This window comes from Misgurnus anguillicaudatus, chromosome 11 (assembly GCF_027580225.2).
Source record: "Misgurnus anguillicaudatus chromosome 11, ASM2758022v2, whole genome shotgun sequence".
NCBI lineage: Eukaryota > Metazoa > Chordata > Actinopteri > Cypriniformes > Cobitidae > Misgurnus > Misgurnus anguillicaudatus.
Window position 1 is genome coordinate 25,265,342 of NC_073347.2, and position 22,137 is coordinate 25,287,478.

The window sequence follows — 22,137 nt, forward strand, 5'->3', positions numbered from 1 at the left end:
GTTGCTCAGCATTTGCATAAAGTTAAACACCTCTCAACTTTGGCGCCCGACTGGACACGCCCATCCAGCCGTCAACGGTCACCGCCGCTCGTGTCGCCGGACGCCGCCGACCCCCCACCGAAATCAACGAGATCGCGCCGCTCTGCCACCGCTAGTCGCTTACAATGTGAATCTACCTTTAAGCACTCTACCCCCTTACCTTGCATACGGGGAGGGGAACAGAAGCTTTCTTTGCATTTAAAGAAACACACACAAAAACAGTGCATTTTTCATTGCAGCCACACATGGCCATGTTCAACATCATATAATGAAAGATCTGTGGTGTATTTTGAGCTGAAACTTTACAGACACATTCTGGGGACATACCAGAGACTACTTTTATATTGTTGAAAACAACTAAGTTAAGGGCCCTTTAAGCCACTTAATTCACTTAATTAATGTCACTGCCATCAAGAAATTCATCCTTTCATCCTTCAATCACTTAAACCCCACAGCGGTCCACAGTTCAGAGATCAAAAAGGAAAAACATTTACGCTCTGCCTTACGCGAGCAGGGTTTTCAACAATGTTGACGTGTCATTTAGCACAGGCTGTCCTGCCAAGGTCTCCATACCCAGATTACCAGCAATAAGTGAAAGCATCCTTCAAAGGGTCTTTATCACCAGGCAGCACCAGTGTGGGCCAAACCAAACACACGAATTGGAAACCTTTTAAAACCTCTGATACACTGATATAAAATGAGATGATAAAAAAAATACTAAGACTGCAATTAAAAGTCCACAGAGGAGGCGTGGAGAATAAGGGCAGTTTCACATTTGGTGCGATTGCCTGGTCCAAACCCGAGTTCGATTGCTCCCCCCTCCCCATGCCCCCCAAGGACTGTGTTCACATATTATTTTTGCATACGAACCACGGTATGCTTGCATCATCAAGCTGCAGCTGGCGCGTTCTCTCTGTAAACGAGAAGACGACAAGCGTGATTGACGAACTGCAAGCAGAGAGATGATTTCTGAATGCCTCCGCAAAAATTGACGTCAGCGGACAGCCCGTTGTCATCGAAACGACTTTAGTATGTTTGGGGCAGACAGACGCAAGTGCTTTTCTGTATTATTTCTTTGAACACAAAACCAAAGGTTTAAAAAAATAAGAACAAAAGTCAAGCAAGCATTCTATGCATTTTGTTGTCAAGGTAAGTGCACGCACACGTGCACATCTGTTTTAGTGGGACATTCCATATAATACGTAATTAACGGCGGTTCACTTCAGCGATTTGGTACATTTGCGCTCACATCAGCAGCGAACCGATCTGGAGTTCACTTGAACCTGACCCCAGATCACCCTTTTTAAGTAGACTCGGGTGCGCACCCGAGTTCGGAAGACAGCGTTCACATCATCCAAATGTACCGAACTCTGATGTCAATCGAACCCGGGTGCGCACCAAAAGTGCTAATGTGAAAACGCCCTAAAACATCACATGCACAGTCTGGAGGTCAAATGTTAAACCAACACTTCCCATAAAAAACACATTTAATGGTGATAAAATAAGGAGGAGAAGGTGTTTCATAGTAGGGTTTAGATAATTCTTTGTTCTGATGAAAGATATTTTAAGGAATGTTTGTAAGCAAACTTACCAGAGACCCCATTGACTTCCATAGTAGGAAAAAAGAATACTATGGAAGTCAATGATTAGTTTGGTAACACACACATTTCTCAAAATATCTTCCTTTGTGTTCATCAGAACAAAGAAATTTATACAGGTTTGTAACAACATAAGAGTGAAAAAATTATGACAGAATTTTCATTTTTGGGTGAACTATCACTTTAAGAGGTTTAGAACTAATGAACAAAAAATTGGTCTGCACCTCCTCTTTGAAAAATTGGACATAAAGATGTCTGATGAATACAGTATAAGCATGCAGGTGTGTGTTTGTGTGAAAGAATCAAGAAAGAGAAATTCGTGGGATGAGAAAGCTTCAGAAAAGAAAACCGTTCACCTACCTCGTTCACCTCATCTCTGTCCAATCCAAGCACATTACCCATAAGCCTCATCACCTCAGGCCGCTTGTTTTGCGGGGTATGAAAATAACCCAGGTAAAGATTCTTCATAAGAACTCTGTGGCAAAAGAATTCATGTTAGTAGGTGACATTTCACAGGAACGCCCTTTTAAAAATATTTTTATTCAAATAAATATAAAAAGCAGACTGTAATTTGGACTCACTTATCAACTTTGCCCTCTGTGGTATTCAGGAGGTTCATTAATTTCTTCTGAGCTTCTTCCAACATCTCCTGTCTTATATCCACTGTAACACAAATACACATAAGTGTGTGAGTGCTTTTGTGAGACATTTCTCTCAGTTTTATCATTAATTGCAGTTACAGTTAAGGTCATTTCTCACTGGCGAGTTTTATTTACCCACCAAAGCCAATTTTATCTGGCAGACAGAGAAAGTGGTACGACTTTGTTAAGTGTTAAGGTAAACAGCGGAGAACAAGTGTTTGTATAGAAATAATAAATATGTGCATGTGCGCCTTGAGATAAACAGTAATAACAATGGTATGGGTTAAAGTGGGTCTGGGAATGTCTCATGACGTCATAAAAGCAAAGTGTGTGTGTGTGTGTGATTTGCTCCGAATGCCTTTATCTTCAACACCATTTGTTGGTTCAGACCGCTTGGCAGTTCTACTTATGGAAATCCTTTTCCTCTGAGACTTTACCTCTAGAGACCAAGTTTATTGAGCGATAAGAAAGTAAAAGTGTTTCTGTCTGCACTAAACGCCCTGGAATGTATGACGGCTGCACTTGTGCTTAGCTAAGCAAAAAAGATTTCGTTCGCTGACAGATGCTGTGACTGACAACCCCATATTGTTGATCTGAAGCCTGATAGAATATGTAAGGACAAGAAAGGGAGAGAGAGAGAGAGAGAGAGAAAGCTGGATAATGAAAGACAGCGTGGATGGAAAAAGATAATCTTTGTCTACACAAGGTTTGGCACTGAAAAATAAAAATCCTGTGAAGGAATGTAAGATATCTTCACCATCTATAGATCTGGCTGCCGCTCTTTTCATCTGTCTCATACACACACAGTACTTCTTTATCTCTGTATTAATCATATAAATCACATCAAAGGGTAGAATGCATAGATGTCTTAAAAATTCTGACAACTTAATGGTTCCTTAAACCAGTACTAAACCTACTGAATTAAACATAATTTAATTAAATGCATTTATCGTCATTGTACACAATAAAATTAGGAGCGCTGCTACTGTACGTTCATCCTGCCGCTGGTGAGACCATAAAAAAAGATAAAGTGGACGCTCTGACGATTGAATGCATTCTTCTATTGGTTTCCGCCTTCCGATTGGTTGCCACTGAACCGCGTCATAGCTCATAACCATAAAGTTGACCTGATTTCAACTCTCCTTACACCAACCAAGACGTGTTGCGCGACTATCCAAGATAGCTTGCCGCCAGCTCTCATTGAAAAATGAATGATTTTAGGGCCATGGAAATGTTTTTGTACCATTTGCTCCATATGAAACTCTTGTTGATGGCAAATGTCTTAATTTAGAGTCTATCCACACGAAAAGGCGTTTACCTGTATACGTAAAAATGTTTTCGTCAAAAATGGGTCCGATTTTTGGGAGCCTGAAACTGCTACACCCTGAAATCTGAAATTGACACCCTTGCAGTTTCATGTGTACATCCAATCTGTATATTTTGTGAAACAACAATGTCATCAGTGGCGGCTCGTGACTGCTCTTCCGAGAGGCGCAAAATCAAAATATGTGTTCGGGAGGTGTCATGTGTGTTGTTTCTGTTTTCAAAATATGTGTTTGTTGCGTTATGTGAACCATGTGCATCACGTGTCCTGTCAAAATAAGTGCCCGCCGCACACGCGTCAAAACCGTTTATGATCTGAGAGATGCTCACGTCTACAAAATACACGCAAGACACTCCCTTAACAGTAAACTCTGATTACTCATGAGATTATGCGAGTATCTGGCAAACCGAGCGTCTGTTTTATCATAAACCCATTAGGCGCGTCTGCAGCAGACACTTATTTTGACAAGACCCGTGATGCACATAGGTTCACTCGATGTGCCAAACACATATTTTGAAATTACGAACCACACACATATGGGCTACATAGATGTTGTGAAGAACTTTGCATCGTGCGCCTTCAAAAAAAAGTCGTCACCGACCGCCACTAAATGTCATCACCCCACGTCTCGACCCTAGTCGGACACCCCTACGTCAACAACAATGGTGGACTGCATGCTTGTGTTCATGTTACAGAAGGAGAAGGTAGTGAGCGTATTAGCTTTATTAAAGTAAATTCATCTGCTCCATTGCTACTACGATAAGCAACAAATGATAATGGACAACAACGAGGTTTATGCACATGCTCCAAGTCGTCTTCTCCGTTTTTAGTGCTTCTCCGTGGCAGAATTACATCACCACATACTGGTCTGGCATGTATAGTACCATCAATTTGATTCAGTTTCAGTGGTTTCGTGAGTATGCAGATACTTCAAGATAACACCATGTTTACAGACTTTTTTTTAGAACGAGAGGGAAAGCTCTTGCTATGTCTGATCTGTGATCTGGTTTCAATACAGTACTGCCTTCAGGAAACTAACCTGATCTGGTTTAACACCGCTTATGTTGTAAGGGGTAAAGTACACTTCGACCCACTTGTTTCTTCAGATCTTCTATCTGCTCCTCTTTGAGGTCCAGTTGGTCTGTAAGGCGTGAGGCGGATTCTAGAGCAGCATTTGCTTCATCCAGATTTATCTAAAATTGCACACACACATAATTAAAATCTATATACAAGATTGTTTTAAGCAAAGCATATGCAGGAATGACAGATGTGTATACACGTGTGTGTTTGTAATGACCTGCAGTGCTGCCGCCTTGTCCTTAGCAGTCTCTGCTTTCTTTCTCCATTCTTCTTTTTCTCTCTTGTGTTTTTCTAGCTCAGCTGAGTACATAGCTTTTTCTTCTGCAAATACACAGAGACATCAACTATCTGTTAAAGTAGGCAAACTTATTCTGGATCCTCCTTCTTAATCCAAAAATACTCAGATTTTCATTGTACAACATATACTTATTAGTAACTGCTGTCATTGGTATAAAAAATCCACACAAAAAGAATATATTTGACATAATTCATATTTATACACAATACGTTTTAATATTTTAAGGTCAAGTGAGTAATTTATCTGCAACAATACACAATTTTAGTAATAATGTAACCACTTAAAAGAAAAAATCCCAAACACACCCAATCTTCCATTGAATAAACATGACCTGCAGACAGTTTTCATACTAATAAACATTTTAACATTTAAAATATTTTTTAAATATTAAAATGTATTTTCTAAAAACAATGCCAAGTAAAATATGTCAATATTTGCTATAGTCTATAATAATATTCATATCAATTTGTACACAATAGGTTTGGATAAGTAAACTCTTCTTGCTGAAACTGTTCTAGCACCATCTGTAGGTTAGATAGTGACACTGCATACTGGTTGACCTGATCCTGAGCAGCACCAAGTTGAAGCAGAGCCTCATCTCTTTGTCGGACAACACCATTCAGCTGCTCCTGAAGCGACTCCACCTGCAAACTCGCCTGCTGACTACACACACACACACACACACACACACACACACACACACACACACACACACATTAGTAAAGCCTAACTAATATACTGAGTACAACAGAAAAACATAATTAAAGGTGCAGTGTGTAAATTTTAGCGGCATCTAATGGTGAGGTTGCGAATTGCAACCAACGGCTTAGTCCACTGCTCACCCCTCGCTTTTGAAACAAATAGAAAATCTACGTTAGCTGCCACCGGACAAACATGTCATCGTCGGGGACAACTTGGTAAAAAATTTGTCCGTTAAGGGCTTCTGTAGAAAAATGGCGGCACAAAATGGTGACTTCCATGTAAGGGGACCCTCGGTGTATGTAGATAAAAAGGTCTCGTTCTAAGTTAACACATAACGGTTCATTATGAAAGGTCTTTATACACCCCTGGTCATATAGTTTTGTTTATTATTTAGCATTTCTGTCAAGAGATCCTTCTAAAAATTACACACTGCACCTTTAACTCATTCCCCGACAGCTATTTTTTGAAAAGTTGCCCGCCAGCATTTATTTGTGATTTTTACAAATGTTTCACAAAATGCCTTCCAGGAAAATGTTCTTCTAAAAATATATAAACATACAAATATATCAAATGAAAGAACAGACCATCTGCTTTCAAACAAACAATAAACAAACAAACAAAAAGTGAAAAAAATGTTTCATCCTATCTATATTTTTTCATTGCTTATAAACTCTTAAATATGGGTACTCTTAAAAACAGATTTTTTAGCTGAAAGCTGAAATAATAACATTTTTGTGAAGGAAATTTGTTAGAGATCCGATTCAGAACGATTATTAAAACATACACAGAGTTTAAAATTTGTAAATAACAGTTTGGCTTCAGTTTTTTCATAAATTGGGTAAGCGTGCAATCTATTGGATAATCGCGGTATTGTAGAGTAACATAAAAATGTATCAGGAACACGTTTTTATGCAAATGTTTGCTCTTAATTGATGAGATAACTTGTCAATGGCGGGGAAAGAGTTGTGGCCACCCCCTTAATATGCAGAACTTTAAGGCTTTATATAATTTAAACGGATGAGTTAAAAAAAATTCACCCCTCTCCCAGTTGTCATGAAGGACAAAATTAGCTATATAGACCAAAATCCCTTTTTGTACCAGGCTGTAAACATATTATTTTCGACTGTAAAGTTGGGCATTTTAACATAAGGGTCTATGGGAAATTGACTCCCTTTTGGAGCCAGCCTCAAGCGGCCAATTGATGAATTGCAGTTTAAATCACTTCCGTATTGGCTTCATCAGAGAGATCGGATGGTTGCCCCTCGGTTTTATGTCAGATGCTTGTGAGGTGTTTTACCGACTACACCCGCGCATGCATGAAACAATGGTCTGGGGTATGAATTGACTGGATCAAACAAACGAATCAAGTGTGAAACCAGTGTCTCTCACCTTGCGCTCTCCACTGCATTGGAAGACGATGCCAAACGTTGTTCCAGAAGTGCCACTTTGCGTCTAAGCTCGCTCTCTCTGTCCTCGGCTGTGAGAGCCTCACGTGTGTACGAATCCTCCATCTCTAACAGGTGATTACGTAGCCGTTCCAGTTCCTGTTTCTGGCGCTGTTCCTTATCACGCGTGTGTTGCAACTCACACACAGAGTAGGGTTTAAGTGCGTGCACGCTCAATATTGCAATACATTAATGTCTACAGATGGTATTATTTGAATTTCATGCAAAACTGGTTAAAGTATTATGAGACTGGAGTCACGTAAGAATCTGAGAATGAATAAACGTATAGTGGTTAAACAAACCAGTCAATATTTAGAAGTGAACAGTCAAGCCAATAGCAAACACTAAAGGTTGTGTAATCTTGGCTTTTGCTACCTCACTCTGCAGAGCAGATGTCTCCATCTGCTTCTGTTTGAGGGCCATCATCACTTGATCTCTTTCTTGCTGAAACAACACTGCTTTCTCCTGCATGGATCTGACCTCATTCAACAGCTGGTTCAGCTCACCAGATTTACCCTGAAGTACAAAAGCACAATACATACATTAAATAAAACAGTACAGAAAAGAGTACTTCAGTGACTTTCTATTAAGAGAGAAAATTGTTTCCATTGCTGCTTATTTAGGAGCCCGGGGGGAAAAATAAAATATATGCTGGTGTTAACCCAGATGTCTTTAGAGAAAGTAACATTTTTAAATATTTACCACATTTCTGTGTTACCACAAATTAATGAAATTTTTTACTTAAACCAGAATATAAATGTTAAATGCACAAAATGACGCACTCGCTACTACCTCTACGCTAAATAATCTCACACTTTCTTATGCATACAAAAAAAGACAAACCTGTTCTTTATCTTTCAACATCTTCTCCATGGCAGAGGCTTTCTCATTCACTGCACTGCACTCAAACTCTCGTTCCCGGAGCAACAGTGACACCTGCATGTTGGTTTCCTGCAGTGCACGAAATTCAGTCTCTTTCTCACGAACTCTTGCTGCTATCGTTTCATTTTCCTCCTTTAATTTCTTCACGTCAAGCTCCAGAATCAGCGAACGCTCCTTTAGGTTCGTGACAGCCTGCTTGAGGACCTCATTATCGTTCTCACGGTTGCGTAAGGTTTCACTCACCTAGAGTATGCAACAAAATGCTTGTTTAAATAAATGTGACCCTATCTGTAAAATTCAGGCTAAAGTCTCATCATTAAAATTTTTTTGTATTAAATTTGATTTCAATTACTTATTTTACATTGATTTCAATCTTTGACATGGCCTTCAGTTATCGTGATTATATTTTCACAAAACGTTCTTTACTTTATGTAGAATGATTTAATGTAAAAAACAGCAAAAATTACTTTAGCTTGGTGTTTACAGATTGGGTCACACAAACATCAATGGTTAGGCCTAAAGTCCTTTAGCATAAAGAGTGCTTGATTTTTGTTGTTGTTGAAAGGATTAGTTTTGAAAATAAATAAATAAATAAATTGCAGCCAATAAGAGCCCAAAATAAATGAAAACTCCAATACGTTTTGAAAAGCATCTCAGGGTGAGACCTAAAAAACTGCTTGATAAAAAGCCAATATATAACCTAGTTAGAATATAACCTAGTTTTGATTTATTTTGTATGCTTTTAACCACAACCTAATAGAGTGCTGCAGGGATGACATATTTTTGTAGGCCACTACCAGATGTTAGTGGGACACTGGTTCCTTTGCTAAAAAAGCCAATTCATTTTTCCCATAGACTTTTTGATAATCGCAAAAAAGCTCTGTTTAACAAAAGTTTATGACACTTACATGTTTTGTCTAACAAGTTAATCTTCACAGATAAATACAAATTTTATGAATTTAAAGTGTAAATGCAATTACTTGGAAAATTAAAGTGTGACTTCAAAAAATTTTGACTTAAAAATTCATAAAAGTTGTGTTCGTCTGTAAGCCAACAAAACGTGTAAGTGTCAAACTTTTGTTGTGAGGGAACCAGTGTCTTGTTAATTGCCGGGTTCGCCTACAAATAAGTCATCCCTGCAACACTCTATTCTTATCTGCTTATTAAGTCTGACGTCACATGCAACAACTTCTGGGTCCTAATGTTCCATCACATGCCTTAAAGGGACACTCCACTTTTTTTAATTTTCTAGGCAGATATGTCTAGGAACTATACTCTCATTCTGGCGTAATAATCAAGGACTTGATTATAACATGGCTGCAGGAGGCGTAATGATATTACGCAACAGCCCGAAAATAGTCCCCTTAGTAACTTTCAATTGCAGGGGACTATTTTTGGGCACTGCGTAATATCATTGCACCTCCTGCTTCCATGTTACGGCAGCAAAGTCCTTGATTATTACGCCAGAATGCGAGTATAGTTCCTAGCAATATATGCCTAGAAAATCGCAACTTTAAATTTTTTGTCAGTCTGTCTTAGTACACGATATAACTACAGAAGAGTCAAGTTTTAAATAGAAGAAATATTGAAACTCTTTGGTTATTTTTTAGCGTGATGCTAATGGTCTAATCAGATTCAATGAATTGTGCTAAGCTATGCTAAAAATGGTAGCGCCAGACCCAGAGATCAGCTGAATGGATTCCAAAGCGGTAAAAAAATCAAATGTTTAACTTTAGGGAAGCTGGAAAATTAGCATTTTTTCAAAACAAGTTGAGCAAACAACAGACTATACTGAAATAGCACTCAAGGTGTGGTTTAAAAATACAGAAAAATCTGTGCCCGGTTGCATGAAACTCCTTAAGTGAGGGTTTCCCTGAGGGAGAAAAAATCCCTGAGGTAAGGGATTTATTTAAGAGCATTGCAACAAAGGTCTTAACTGTCACCCTTACCTAAGTGTTTATACTAAGTATTTTACAGTAGTCTCTGCCAAAACATGGCAGCGGAGAAGCGGTTGCTATAGTTACAAAATCTCACAGTGGTAACAAATCAACGCACGCAGCTCAACAGACGGCGGATTTGTGTACAATGAAACTTCGCAAATAACAGACTGTAAAGTTCCGCATGTATAAAACCTCAAAGTAATTCAAACTAAAAGCACTTTAAATTGACTGACGATCAAACCGCTATTCTTGTAATAAATGCGCATCACTTTTCTCTAAGGGATTATTTTGATCATTATAAAATGCGCGTTTGAACTTCATTTTCTTAAATAACCATAAATCAGCCATCGCGTGTGACGTTGTGGGACCTGTTATAGTCCCTTAAAGGAATAGTCTACTCATTTTCAATATTAAAATATGTTATTACCTTAACTAAGAACTGTTGAATCATCCCTCTGTCATCTGTGTGTGTGCACGTAAGCGCTGGAGCACGCTGCGACGCTACGATAGCATTTAGCTTAGCCCCATTCATTCAATGGTACCATTTAGAGATAAAGTTAAAAGTAACCAAACACATCAACGTTTTTCCTATTTAAGACGAGTAGTTATACGAGCAAGTTTGGTGGTACAAAACAAAACATAGCACTTCTCTAAGCGGATTCAAAAGAGCAACTACACTCCACGGCGCAATAGCACTTTTGGGAGCACTTCGACTCTGCGCAGTAACACCCTCCCTCTCCCATTATGAGAGTGAGAAGGGGAGCGGACTTTTCAGGCGAGTCGAAGTACTCCCAAAAGTGCTACCACGCCATAAAATAGTTACTCTTTTAAATCCGCTTAGAAAAGTGCTATGTTTTATTTTGTACCACCAAACTTGCTCGTATAACTACTCGTCTTAAATAGGAAAAACGTTGATGTGTTTGGTCACTTCTAACTTTATCTCTAAATGGTACCATTGAATGAATGGGGCTAAGCTAAATGCTATCTTAGCGTCGCAGCGCGCTCCAGCGCTTACGTGCACGCACACAGATGATAGAGGGATGATTCAACAGTTCTTAGTTAAGGTAATAACATATTTTAATATTGAAAATGAGTAGACTATTCCTTTAAGTTTTTAAGGGAAAATGGGACTTAAGGACTTTGTAGCAACGCATAGCAGAACTTAAGGTAATACTTTAGCATTTAAGTGTAAATACTTATTGACAGCCTTAAGTTTCACTTAAGGGTTTTTCTTGGAACCCATTTTTTAACCTTAAATTTAAGGGATTTCTTAGCTTAGGGACTTTCATGCAACCGGGCACTGGATCTTAACCTTTTTCTACATACCGAAATTCCAGATAGTCAACAAAGTAATTAATCTTTTAGAAATTGTTAAAGTATTGGTGTCTAGGAGTCCTAGGATGCTACAAGCTTGAATAATGTAGTGTAGGACAGTGAGTTTATAAAAAATATAGCTTAAATGTTTTACATGAAAAAATAAGATTGTAGTTTCATATGAAGATATGGAAAGCTTGGACCTGGAAATGGCATTCCTTACGTCATGACTTAACAAGCGAACAGTTATACTTGTGCCATTCCATACTTTTGATAAGTTTACTTACTATTATTCTAAAATGGGGCCGAAAATAAATAAATAATAAATAAGTGTTTCTAAAACTTTTGCTATCAAATAAAAACTGAAATTTCATTTGCAAGTTTATTATACTTCAATGTATGGTTTGATGTATGGCTCCCTCTGTAGGTCAAACTTGGCCTGTGGTTCTTAGGACCCACGGCACAACATGATGTTTAAATCTTCATTATTTAACACACCTGATTCAAATCATCATCTTGTAAGGAAAGCGATCCAAATTAAAACATACAAAATATGCAGTGCCGTGAATGCCACGACCAGGATTAAAAACAATCTTTACAATCCTTTAGTATTATAAGTCACCTGATTGAGCTGGTCTCCTTTGGTCTTAATGAGTAGATCTTTCTCTCTGAGGGATCGCTGCAAGGATTCTAGCTTCTCTCGTGCCTGCTTGAGCTCCTCTGCATGGCTCCTCTGCTCATTTCCAGACAAAGATGCAGAATTTGACAAACGATGATTGTTTTCCTGCAGAGTTCTTATCATGCTCTCCTTCTCTGCTAATATTCTCTGCAATGATTGCAATTCCTGATTTAGACTCTCATCTTGGACTGGTTGTGCTGCCCCCTTTAGGTGTGGAGGTGCAAAAGCCTGGCTAACAGTCGAATCAGGAATTTCTGCCGGTTGCTTGACACCGTCTAGCTTTCCAAGTAAGACGTCTTTGGTGCTGCTAAGCTGGCTGATAGTCTGCTGCACCTGTGCCAGCTCCTGACTCAGCGACCCCAGCTTTTTCTCTTTCTGCTCGTAACTCTGAATAAGTCGGGCATAATCCACATAAAGTTTGCTGCTGCAGTCGCTATCGGCAGACACCTGCCCCTGCAATTTGTGGAGCTCCTCCTGCAGTTGAGCCGACTCGTGCTGCATGTTTCTCACTGTAGTGATCACCTGCTGCTTCCACTCTTCCATCTTCTTGACTTGTTGTTTGAGAGTGTCACGCTCTTGTAGGAGTTCCTCGAATTGGTTGCTGCTAACACCCCCTGAGCCACCGTTTACAGAATCGTTGGTGCCTGATGCCTGGAGAACAGAGACCAAGGTTTGACATTTCTGAGTCAAGGCGTCAATCTCGATATCCTTCTCGCGGATAATGCGGGAGAGGTTCTGTATGGTCTCGCGAAACATATCTTGACTGCCTGAAGGATCGCTCATGGTGGACAGACGCTGGTTTTCTTGCTGGAGCTTCAGCAAAGCCGCTTCCTTGGCTGCAATGATGTCCATGATGCGATGATAGTCTGAGCGGAGTTGGCTGTTTTCCCGTGCTTTCTCGTTGAGCACGGCAAGGACCTGTTCGCGCTCAACTGCATAGGCTTGCAACTGCTGCTGCAGGAACATAACATCCTGACCATGCCCACCAGATACTCGAGCGTGGAGTGCTTTGATTTCGAGATCTTTTTGCAGCACCATCTGCGAGAGTTTTCCAAGCTCGTTTTGAGAGACCACAAGCTGGTCGAGCTGTTTCGTAAGAGAGAGGTTCTTTTCATTAAGTTGGCTAATCTCGGTCTCTTTCTCCTTGATGCCTTTCACAAGTCGCGCAATCTCAACCTTGGACAGGTCATGCTTCTCATTGCCATTTTCACTATTCAGCGAATGGGTCTTGTCCTCCTGCAGGATATCTATGGACTGTATTTGACTTTCTCTTTGGGTGCTTAGCCCCTGTACCTCTGACTGAAGCCTCACAATCTCCTCATCCTTAGCACTCATGAGTTTATCGTAATTCAGTGAACTTTGTTCATGTCTTGAACGTGCTTGTTCAAGTTCGCTCTGTAGCATCTGAAGAGAATGCTGTGATCGTAAACTTGTGGCCTGTTGCTCATCTGATGCTGTCCTTAAAGCTTGGACCTCTTCTTCGAGTTGATCCTTAACAGCTTTGAGCTGGGTCACCTCGGTCTCAAGCTCTGTAATAATGTCTAGTGTCCGTGGCTCTGACATTAGCTGCGGCCTGCTTTGTTGATCCCTCAGGCGGTCAATCTCTTCTTTGAGATGGCTGTTTTCTTCCTTCATGGCTCCAAGTTGTTTGTCTTTTTCTTCTGCTGACCTTCTCAGGGACTCAGACTCTTGTTTTGCCCTCAAGACACTCGTCTCTAGCTCTTGTTGTGCTTCGGCAACTTGAGCTTTTAGAGTTTCAACAAAGGTGTCCTTCTCCTGCAAAAGCTCTGTAAGCTGCTTTTGGCCAGCCACAGTGATGTCCAGCATCTCGCTGGTGTCTTTGTGGTCAGACACTATCTGGTCCATCTCACGTCTGAGCTCTGCAATTGTGAGATCTTTCTCCTGATTCAGTTTTACCATTCGCTCGTGTTCTGTCTGCAATGCAGAGGCATCCATTGAGCGCGCTTTGGTCAATTCCTCAACGGTTTGCTGGTACTGCTTGTCTTGATCTGATAGTCGCTTCTCAATCTGACTTAGCTCTGATTCTAATTGGCTCTTCTCTAATTTTAGTGCTTCGATGCGAGTGTCCTTCTCCAGGGACAACCTGCTTAGAGAGTCCTGTGCATCCTGGACTTGCTTTTCCAAAAAGTGCATCTTATCCAAAGCTTGAGTACCTTCTTCTTTCAACTTCCTGTTTTCAATTTTTAATTCAAAGTCCTCTGAAGCCACCCTCTCATTGGAGGATTTCACTTCTGCTAATTCTGTTCTTAAGTCTTGGAGCTCTCTATTCCTCCTCTCAAGTTCCTTTCTGTGTTTGTCCAACTCATTTCCTTGCTCTCCAGAATTATTTAAATCCTCACGAAGTGAAGCAAGTTCTGTCTCCTTCTCTTGGAGAGTCCTCTTAAGGTTGGAGGACTCCAGTCGTAGCTCTTTGCCCAGCTCTTGTGACTTGCTCAACTTGTCCCTCAACTCCTTTACTGTGGTTTCCAGTTGCTGTTTGGTCATGTGCAGCTCATTCAAGGAGAAGGCACTTTGACTTAGCTTCTCCCCCTGGGATTCCAGCTCCAGCTGAAGAGTCCTTTTTTGTTCAAGTGAAGAGCTAAGATCTGACTGTAAACGGGCTACTTCTGCTTCTGCCTGAGTTTTCTGGAGGGACATCTTGTCTTTTACTGCAATAAGATGCTTGAGAAAAAAGATAAAGTTGCATAATGTAATTTCTACATTTAACTTAACAAGATAAATATTGCTTTGTAAACCAAAATGTCCACATGATTTTTCAAAATTGGTATTAAGAGCCAGTCTAGCAAGCATGGAACTTGCATTGGTCTAAAAGAGGCAATGTTACCTGTGTGGCTTCCTGGTTCTGCTTATCCAGTACTTCGAGTTCGGCAGTGAGTGTCTCTATATCAAGGTTAGCTTGTTTTAAAGCATTCTCCCGTTGCTCCAGTTGGCTCTTTAGGTCAGACATTTCTTGCTCCATTTCAATAGCACTCTCTGACTGTCCATCACCGTGTCTCTCCTCAGCTACCCTCAGTCTCTCAACCAGCGAAAGCTGAGGGTGGATGGACAAAAACAGATATGTTTAAGCATTCAAATCAGACCAACATAGCAACACTGGCCCAACCAATCATGTTTGATTGAACGATGACATGGAAAGTGTTTGGGAAATTAAATTTTGTTCAAAAACAAGACAACAGATAATGTATAATAGATATTAAATTAAATTATAATAGATAATAATGTCCCAACCATTCCTATAACAAATACAAACCTTATCTCTTTCGACTTCTTCATTTTCTTTCCTGAGGGTGTTGATGATGGTGTTGAGCTCCAGGATATCAGCATGTTCCACTTCTTCCTTTGAACCACTCTGATTCAAATATTCAAATACATATCAAATATATAACAAAATATTTAAGGTATTGTATTTAAAGGATTAGTCCATTTTCCAGATAATTTACTCGCCACCATGTCATCCAAAATGTTGATGTCTTTCTTTGTTCAGTCGAGAAGAAATTTGGTTTTTGAGGAAAACATTCCAGGATTTTTCTCATTTTAATAGACTTTAATGGACATCAACACGTAACAGTTTTAATGCAGTTTAAAATTGCAGTTTCAAAGGACTCTAAATGATCCCAAACGAGGCATAAGGGTCTTGTCTAGGGAAACGATTGTCATTTTTGACAAGAAAAACAAAAAATATGCACTTTTAAACCACAACTTCTTGCCTATCGCCGGTCCTATGACGCGCCAGCGCGACCTTACGTAATTGCGCAATGCCGTGGAAAGGTCACGTGTTACATATATGAAACGCACATTTACGGACCATTTTAAACAATAAACTGACACAAAGACATTCATTACTATCATTCGACATACAACAACGTCGGAACGGTCCTCTTTATCCTCACTTGTAAACACTGGGGCGTAGTTTCGCATACGTCATCCGTGACCTCCTGACGTGATGACGTATTGTGTGAGGTCGCGCTGGCGCTTCACATGACCAGAGATAGACGAAAGGTTGTGGTTAAAAAGTGCATATTTTTCTTGTCAAAAATGACAATCGTCTCTCTAGATAAGACCCTTATGCCTCGTTTGGGATCGTTTTGAGTCTTTTGAAACCCCGTTGAAAATCCCATTTTAAATTGCATTAAAACTGTTACGTGTTGGGGTCCATTAAAGTCCATTAAAATGAGAAAAATCCTGGAATGTTTTCCTCAAAAAACATAATTTCTTCTCGACTGAACAAAGACATCCACATTTTGGATGACATGGTGGTGAGTAAATTATCTTGATTTTTTTAAGAAAATGGACTAAACCTTTAAAGTTACATTTTTTGTTATTTTTAGCAACTTTACCTCACTGTGACTCTTCAATCTAGCAATTTCTTTCTCAGCACCTAAAAAAAACAATAAAAAAATGTTTTATATTAATTATGTGAGTGTTTTATAGTGTCAATAGCAAAAACCGTAAAAAAATGGAAGCTTAAATGGAGATATGATGATCTGCATAATTTCTTAAATTCTTTATACCTGCCAAGGCTTTTCTCAGGGTTTGAATCTCATTTTCCTGCTGGGCTTTGAGCATAGACTTCCCCTCTTGTTCCTGGACTCGAGCCTGGAGTTCACTTACAGACTTCTGAAGGCGACTGTAATTCTGCAACAATTCTGCATTTTCTGCTGCAACCTCCTCCTTTTCTCTCTCTGCATCGGCCTTATGACGATTTGCCTCCTCCAAGCTGGCCAATAAGTCAGTGTACTTTTTGTGCTGAAGCTCCGCCTCTTCCTGTAGAGACTGAATGGTGGATTGCAACTCCTGAAGTTTGGTAGAATCCTGAACTGTTGCTGGTGTGCTGACTACGTGCCCCCGTCCTGTGGAAATTAAAAAATATAAAGTATAAACAACAAACTAAAATTGTAATAATCGCAGAAACACTCAAATAAAAAAGCTGATGAAAAACAAAACTGGTGCTGCTCACCACCACTCTGAAGCTGCTCCTCAAGCTCCTCAATTCTCTCCTCATACTCTTCCAGCTCCTCTCTGTGCCGCCTAGTGATTTCAGACATTTTCTGCCGCTGGGCGTCCTGCAGCGCTGCTAGTTCGTGCTGATGCTCGTCCACCTCCCGAGCCATTTCTTCTCTCAGTTCCTTAATGGTTCAGAGCATATGAATTGGGAAGCACTGACCAATAGGAAAGTTGCCATACTAATATCTTCAAATAAAAGTACAAATTAATGTTTTCACCTTAATGGTTCTTTGCAGTTTTAAAACTTCACCCTGGTCTCCATTCCCATCAGTTCCTGGTAGTTTGGATGCCTGGTATATGAAAATGAAACAAATGTAACTCATTTTAGTACTTTACTACTACAGCTAACAAACTTAAATAAGGATGAACGACCCACCTCCATAGACTTCCATGTTTTAAAAAATCTCAAAAATTTTAAACCAAAATCTCAAAATTCCAGATGACATAATTTGGTCTGCGAAGCAGTTATCGTGAGGTGGAGCCGCTATATTAAGGCCCCACCCATTTCCCTGTTTTACTCAATCCCAAACACACAAATCATGTAGTCACTCCCCTTTTTAACTCTTTCACCGCTATTGACGAGTTATCTCGTCAATTAAGAGAAAACATATGCATGAAAAAACATGTTCCTGATGAGTTTTTATGGTTATCTGTAACACCGCAATTATCCACTAGATGGACACACTTACCCAATTTATTAAAACACTGAAGCAAAAAATTATTTATTAATTTTACACTCGGTGTATGTTTTGATAATCATTCTGAATCTGATCTCTAACAAAATTCCTTCACAAAAAAGCAATTAACATACAAAAAATACCCATATTTAGGAGTTTATAAGCAGAGAAAAAATATAGATAGGATGAAACTTTTTTACCATTTTGTTTATTTATTGTTTGTTTGAAAGGAGAGGGTCTGTTCTTTCATTTGATATATTTGTATGTTTATATATTTTTAGAAGTAAATTTTCCTGGAAGGCATTTTGTGAAACTTCTGTGAAAATCACAAAAAATAGGGGTGGGCAACTTTTCAAAAAAAGGCTGGTGGGGAATGAGTTAATATCATCTAAAAAAAAACAACTTAAACCAAACTTATTAAAAAAAATGAACAGTTAAAAGTACATCAACATGATAAGAAATAACTAAAGTGACAGAAACCATTGTTGTGAAAAATGTATTTAAATTGTTAGATTTTTAAGTTTGGCTCATGTTCTATGTGGGGTTGGGGTTTAAGACCTATACTGCAGCCAGCCACCAGGGGCGATCAAAATGTTTTGGTTTCACTTTTCAGGATGTGCGTGACACCCCTGTTGAAGCTACACTGTTGCTAAAATCTCATAAGTACAAACTAAAATCAAGGGCTTTAAAGGCATTGGCTGAATCCCAAACTGCCTACTTCCATACTATATAGTATGTAAAAAGCGCTACTTTGCGTACTATATAGTATGGAAGTAGGCGGTTTGGGATTCAGCCATTGTTAGAGTGTATCTTATATCTTCACGCGTTCTAAAAATAAGAAAAAAATTACTGGCATTGTTTGCTTTCAGAGAAACATTTTCACCTGAGCCACTCTCTTCCAATGGGACACTTCAGCTTCTAGACGATGTACTTCACTGGACAGTTGGTTTATTTCCTGCTGTGACCACAGGACATCACTGAGGTCCACCTCATCCCCATGGAAACCTTGATGGACAGATGAGGGCCGATGCAGGAAAGACGATGACGTAGTGGTTGTGGCAGCAGTGGTGACGGGTAGCACAGCGGCATCGAAGGTGGAGGAGAGGGCCACAGCCTGAGCGGAGTGCTGGAGTTTCTGAACCTCCTCCTGCAGACCACTCTGACGGGCCTTCAGGTGACTGATTTCTACCTACACAACAAAACACAAAATATCACATCATCAGCATGATTCTAAGTGATCACACACAAACATTTAAGTTGAAAACAATAGTTGAGTACTGTTGTTGTCAGTGTGAAGTAACACAAAGGTCATTTTGAGCTCAAACCTCTTTCTGTTGCAATAGAGTCCTGTATTCCACTGACTGCTGTTTGACCTGAATCTCCGCAGCCTCTAGTTTCTCCTCCAGCTCAGCGTTTATTCTCCGCAAACGGTCATACTAAAACAAACACAAAAAGTTTCATTTAAATGACTTTAAGAGGATTAAAAGGACCATATTGTATGGCGGAAGAGCACTTAGTTTGCATCACTTCGACCTCGGGGGCAGTAATATTGACCAAAGTTTGAGTGAGAGGGCAGTAGTCAGGAGTGATGATGTTAAGTGCTGCAAACTAAGTGCTCTTCTGCCACCATACTCATGTAACAGTCTCTAAATAGGGAAAACATGGAAGTGTTTGGTGGCTTCTAAATTCATCCCTGTTTGGATCCTAAGGAATGCACGGGGCTTGGCTAAATGCTAACACATTCTCGACACGCTGAACAAAGATTAAGTACACGCATTGAAAAAAGATAGGTATGTATTAATTCAACTAAATTGAGGTAAGAACATAGTAAAATATTGAAAACTGTGGTGTTTTCCTTTAATGGAGCTTCCCTTGAGTTGAACCCAGAACTTACCATACACAAATGAAAATCACAATAAAAATAAAATAATAGTAAAATACAATAAATAAATAGGAGGTTGAAACATAGTCGTGGATTCTGTGTGCGGAGCACTAATATTCACCTCAGATTTTTGTGTTGCATATGTAGTTTCCAGATCATGTAGCCTGGAGTTGGACACCTGCAGCTCGGTGGTGGCATCTGTTAGGAAAAAAAACAATCACAATTCCTTTAAAACTAATCATCCTTCTGTTCTTACAGAGCAACTATCTTATTTGTATGCCTTACTGATTTCATAAACAGACATTGATGCCAAGCTCCACTGCCAAAAATGACGCCCGCAACCCCTCCAACACTCCAAACTGCTTGGCAGAGATGATGATACACTGACCTTACAGAATAATCTGTTAAAGGCATGTAATCTTAGCTGCCAAGTGTACAATATTCTGTCCATCCAAAGAATTAAAACAAAAACTAAATTCCTGAGTAGGCTGTCATGCAGTGGCCAAACCAAAGTCCACTGCTACCTCAAAGAGACAAACCTAGTCAACTGTTGCTGGTACGCTGTCCCTCTAAATATCAACACTCCATAGAGAGCGGAGGATCAAGCTCAGCTATTTCATTTAAGCAGCTGCACAACAGGAGGATATCTAATGTATCAAAAGCAGAGAGACTAGTTCTGTTAGTCACATTATACTGACAAAATAATTTTGAAATAAATGTTAACTACCAATGTATTTATGTTTTTAAAACTAAAACCTATTCATTCAAATCACTTGGCAAGGCAACTAAACTAACATTATGAGACATTTTAGCACTGTCAACATATTTTCGACTTCCTTGGACCAGCCAGAAGCATTCTCATGTTAAACAAACAAAAAAAAAGACTGCCAATCTTCTAACTCAACAGAGTGCTGCAGGGATGACATATTTTTGTAGGCAAAATCCAGAAGCAAGTTAGCATTTTAGCCCTTCCAGTTCTATTGTCCTAAAGTTGATGTTTTTTGAATGGGGCTTTGTTAAACACCTTAAATTAGTCTTAGCCTTAGATATTTTCATGTTTTATTCTACGACATAACACTCTTTTACGCTTTTACGCGTGCTACATGGGACTACAGATGTTTTCAGGGACTTTAAACGTCATCACGCATGAAGATATCAAAAACAACGCAATATGTGCACAATTCCCAACAAAGATTCATCCACAGATTATTTCCAGGTAACGTGTTTAAAGTTTAAAAGGGTTGTTTGTAGCTTGGTGTTGATGATCTTGAATTCGAGTGCCCGTAGTGTTTCAAGATTTATTGGTCACATACAGAATCATACATGGTACAACATGCAAAGAAATGCTTTTTCGACTATCCAAATAAAAAAATAGAAATAAAAAATAAGTAGAAATGGAGAGAAAAAAGAAATGAAGGAAAGTATAAACTATACATAAGAAGTACCCATATACAGCTGTGCGGTATGTATTTAGTACTAATGTGCAATATGTGCTATTTTTATCCATTATGCAATGTGCAAAACCAGTATTGTTTGTCATATGAGTGTGTGTTATGCAGGAGAGTTCTGGTTAAGAGCCCGGATAGCCTGAGGGAAGAGCTCCTCTTCATTCTTCATTTGCATTTGCCTTTAAAGAGCGGAAACGATTCCCTGACCGTAACAGAGGAACAGTACATTGTCGGGATGCTTGAGGTCTTATCCTCTTGGCTTTGGCCAAGCACCGTTTAGCGTAGATTGTGTAGTTTGCTTGTAGCCTAAGGTTAGCTTTTTATTTATAGTAAATGCATGATGTGTTCATCTGTGAAGATTATTCAGTTGGGCAAAACGTGCAAGTGTCTTCAACTTTTTTTTTACTTATTTTTGCGATAATCTAAAAGTCGATGGGAAAAATGAATGGGCTTTTTGCAAGGGAACCAGTGTCCCGCTAACTTCTGGGTTGGCTAACAAAAATACATCATCCTCACGGCACTCTGCGCATTCCTGGTTCTGGAGAGCCACTTTCCTGCAAAGTTTAGCTTTAACCCTAATGAAACACACCTAAAAATCTATTTAAAGGCTGCAGGATGATTTGGAAATGGCATTCAGGTGTGTCTGATTAGGGTTGGGAGGTAAACTTTCCAGGACAGTGGCCCTCCAGAACCAGGAATGCCCACCCCTGCTCTAAATAAATCTTCTGGTAACCAGCTTTACCTACTACAACTAGATCAGTGGTTCTCAAACTTTTTCTGCCTGCAGCCCTTTTTGTAATGCTGCACCCGTTTGTGGACCCCCAAAGAAAATGTATAACATTCTAAAACGTAACATTTTAATGAAATAAAACATATTAAATTTACACAATGTAGTGATGTTGGTTGGTAGCCTCTTATACACATTCATATATATTTTTAAAAGTCTTAAAACGGGGCCCCCCTGGCATCGGCTGCGTCCGAAAACTCCTTCTGAGCAGGCCCGGTACTAGGCTTGCTGGACTGGGGGGGCAGTCAGGATTTTTGGGTGGGCAGCCATTTCTCGACTAAAATGATTCATACACTAAAATTATGGATGTTTCAATCCAATATTATTTTGCATATGTCTTATAATAAAAGGCCATTTATATGTCATTTTGCACGTT

The 22,137-nt window shown here is 39.5% G+C and overlaps 1 protein-coding gene across 1 annotated transcript in view; it reads right to left on the minus strand.

The window, feature by feature from the left end:
- trip11 (thyroid hormone receptor interactor 11) overlaps nt 1-22,137 on the minus strand; it is a 31,252-nt gene that overhangs the window by 3,200 nt on the left and 5,915 nt on the right. Inside the window, exons 2-19 of the mRNA XM_073873407.1 lie at nt 19,648-19,724; nt 18,970-19,080; nt 18,528-18,833; nt 17,186-17,257; nt 16,921-17,089; nt 16,475-16,813; nt 16,301-16,341; nt 15,214-15,312; nt 14,788-14,994; nt 11,886-14,624; nt 7,971-8,252; nt 7,503-7,643; nt 7,072-7,265; nt 5,476-5,643; nt 4,900-4,999; nt 4,693-4,795; nt 2,219-2,297; nt 1,998-2,112 (exon numbers count right to left, since the gene is read on the minus strand). Coding sequence (XP_073729508.1) covers nt 1,998-2,112; nt 2,219-2,297; nt 4,693-4,795; nt 4,900-4,999; nt 5,476-5,643; nt 7,072-7,265; nt 7,503-7,643; nt 7,971-8,252; nt 11,886-14,624; nt 14,788-14,994; nt 15,214-15,312; nt 16,301-16,341; nt 16,475-16,813; nt 16,921-17,089; nt 17,186-17,257; nt 18,528-18,833; nt 18,970-19,080; nt 19,648-19,724 — 5,342 coding nt within the window. The remainder of the gene's footprint in view (nt 1-1,997; nt 2,113-2,218; nt 2,298-4,692; nt 4,796-4,899; nt 5,000-5,475; nt 5,644-7,071; nt 7,266-7,502; nt 7,644-7,970; nt 8,253-11,885; nt 14,625-14,787; nt 14,995-15,213; nt 15,313-16,300; nt 16,342-16,474; nt 16,814-16,920; nt 17,090-17,185; nt 17,258-18,527; nt 18,834-18,969; nt 19,081-19,647; nt 19,725-22,137) is intronic.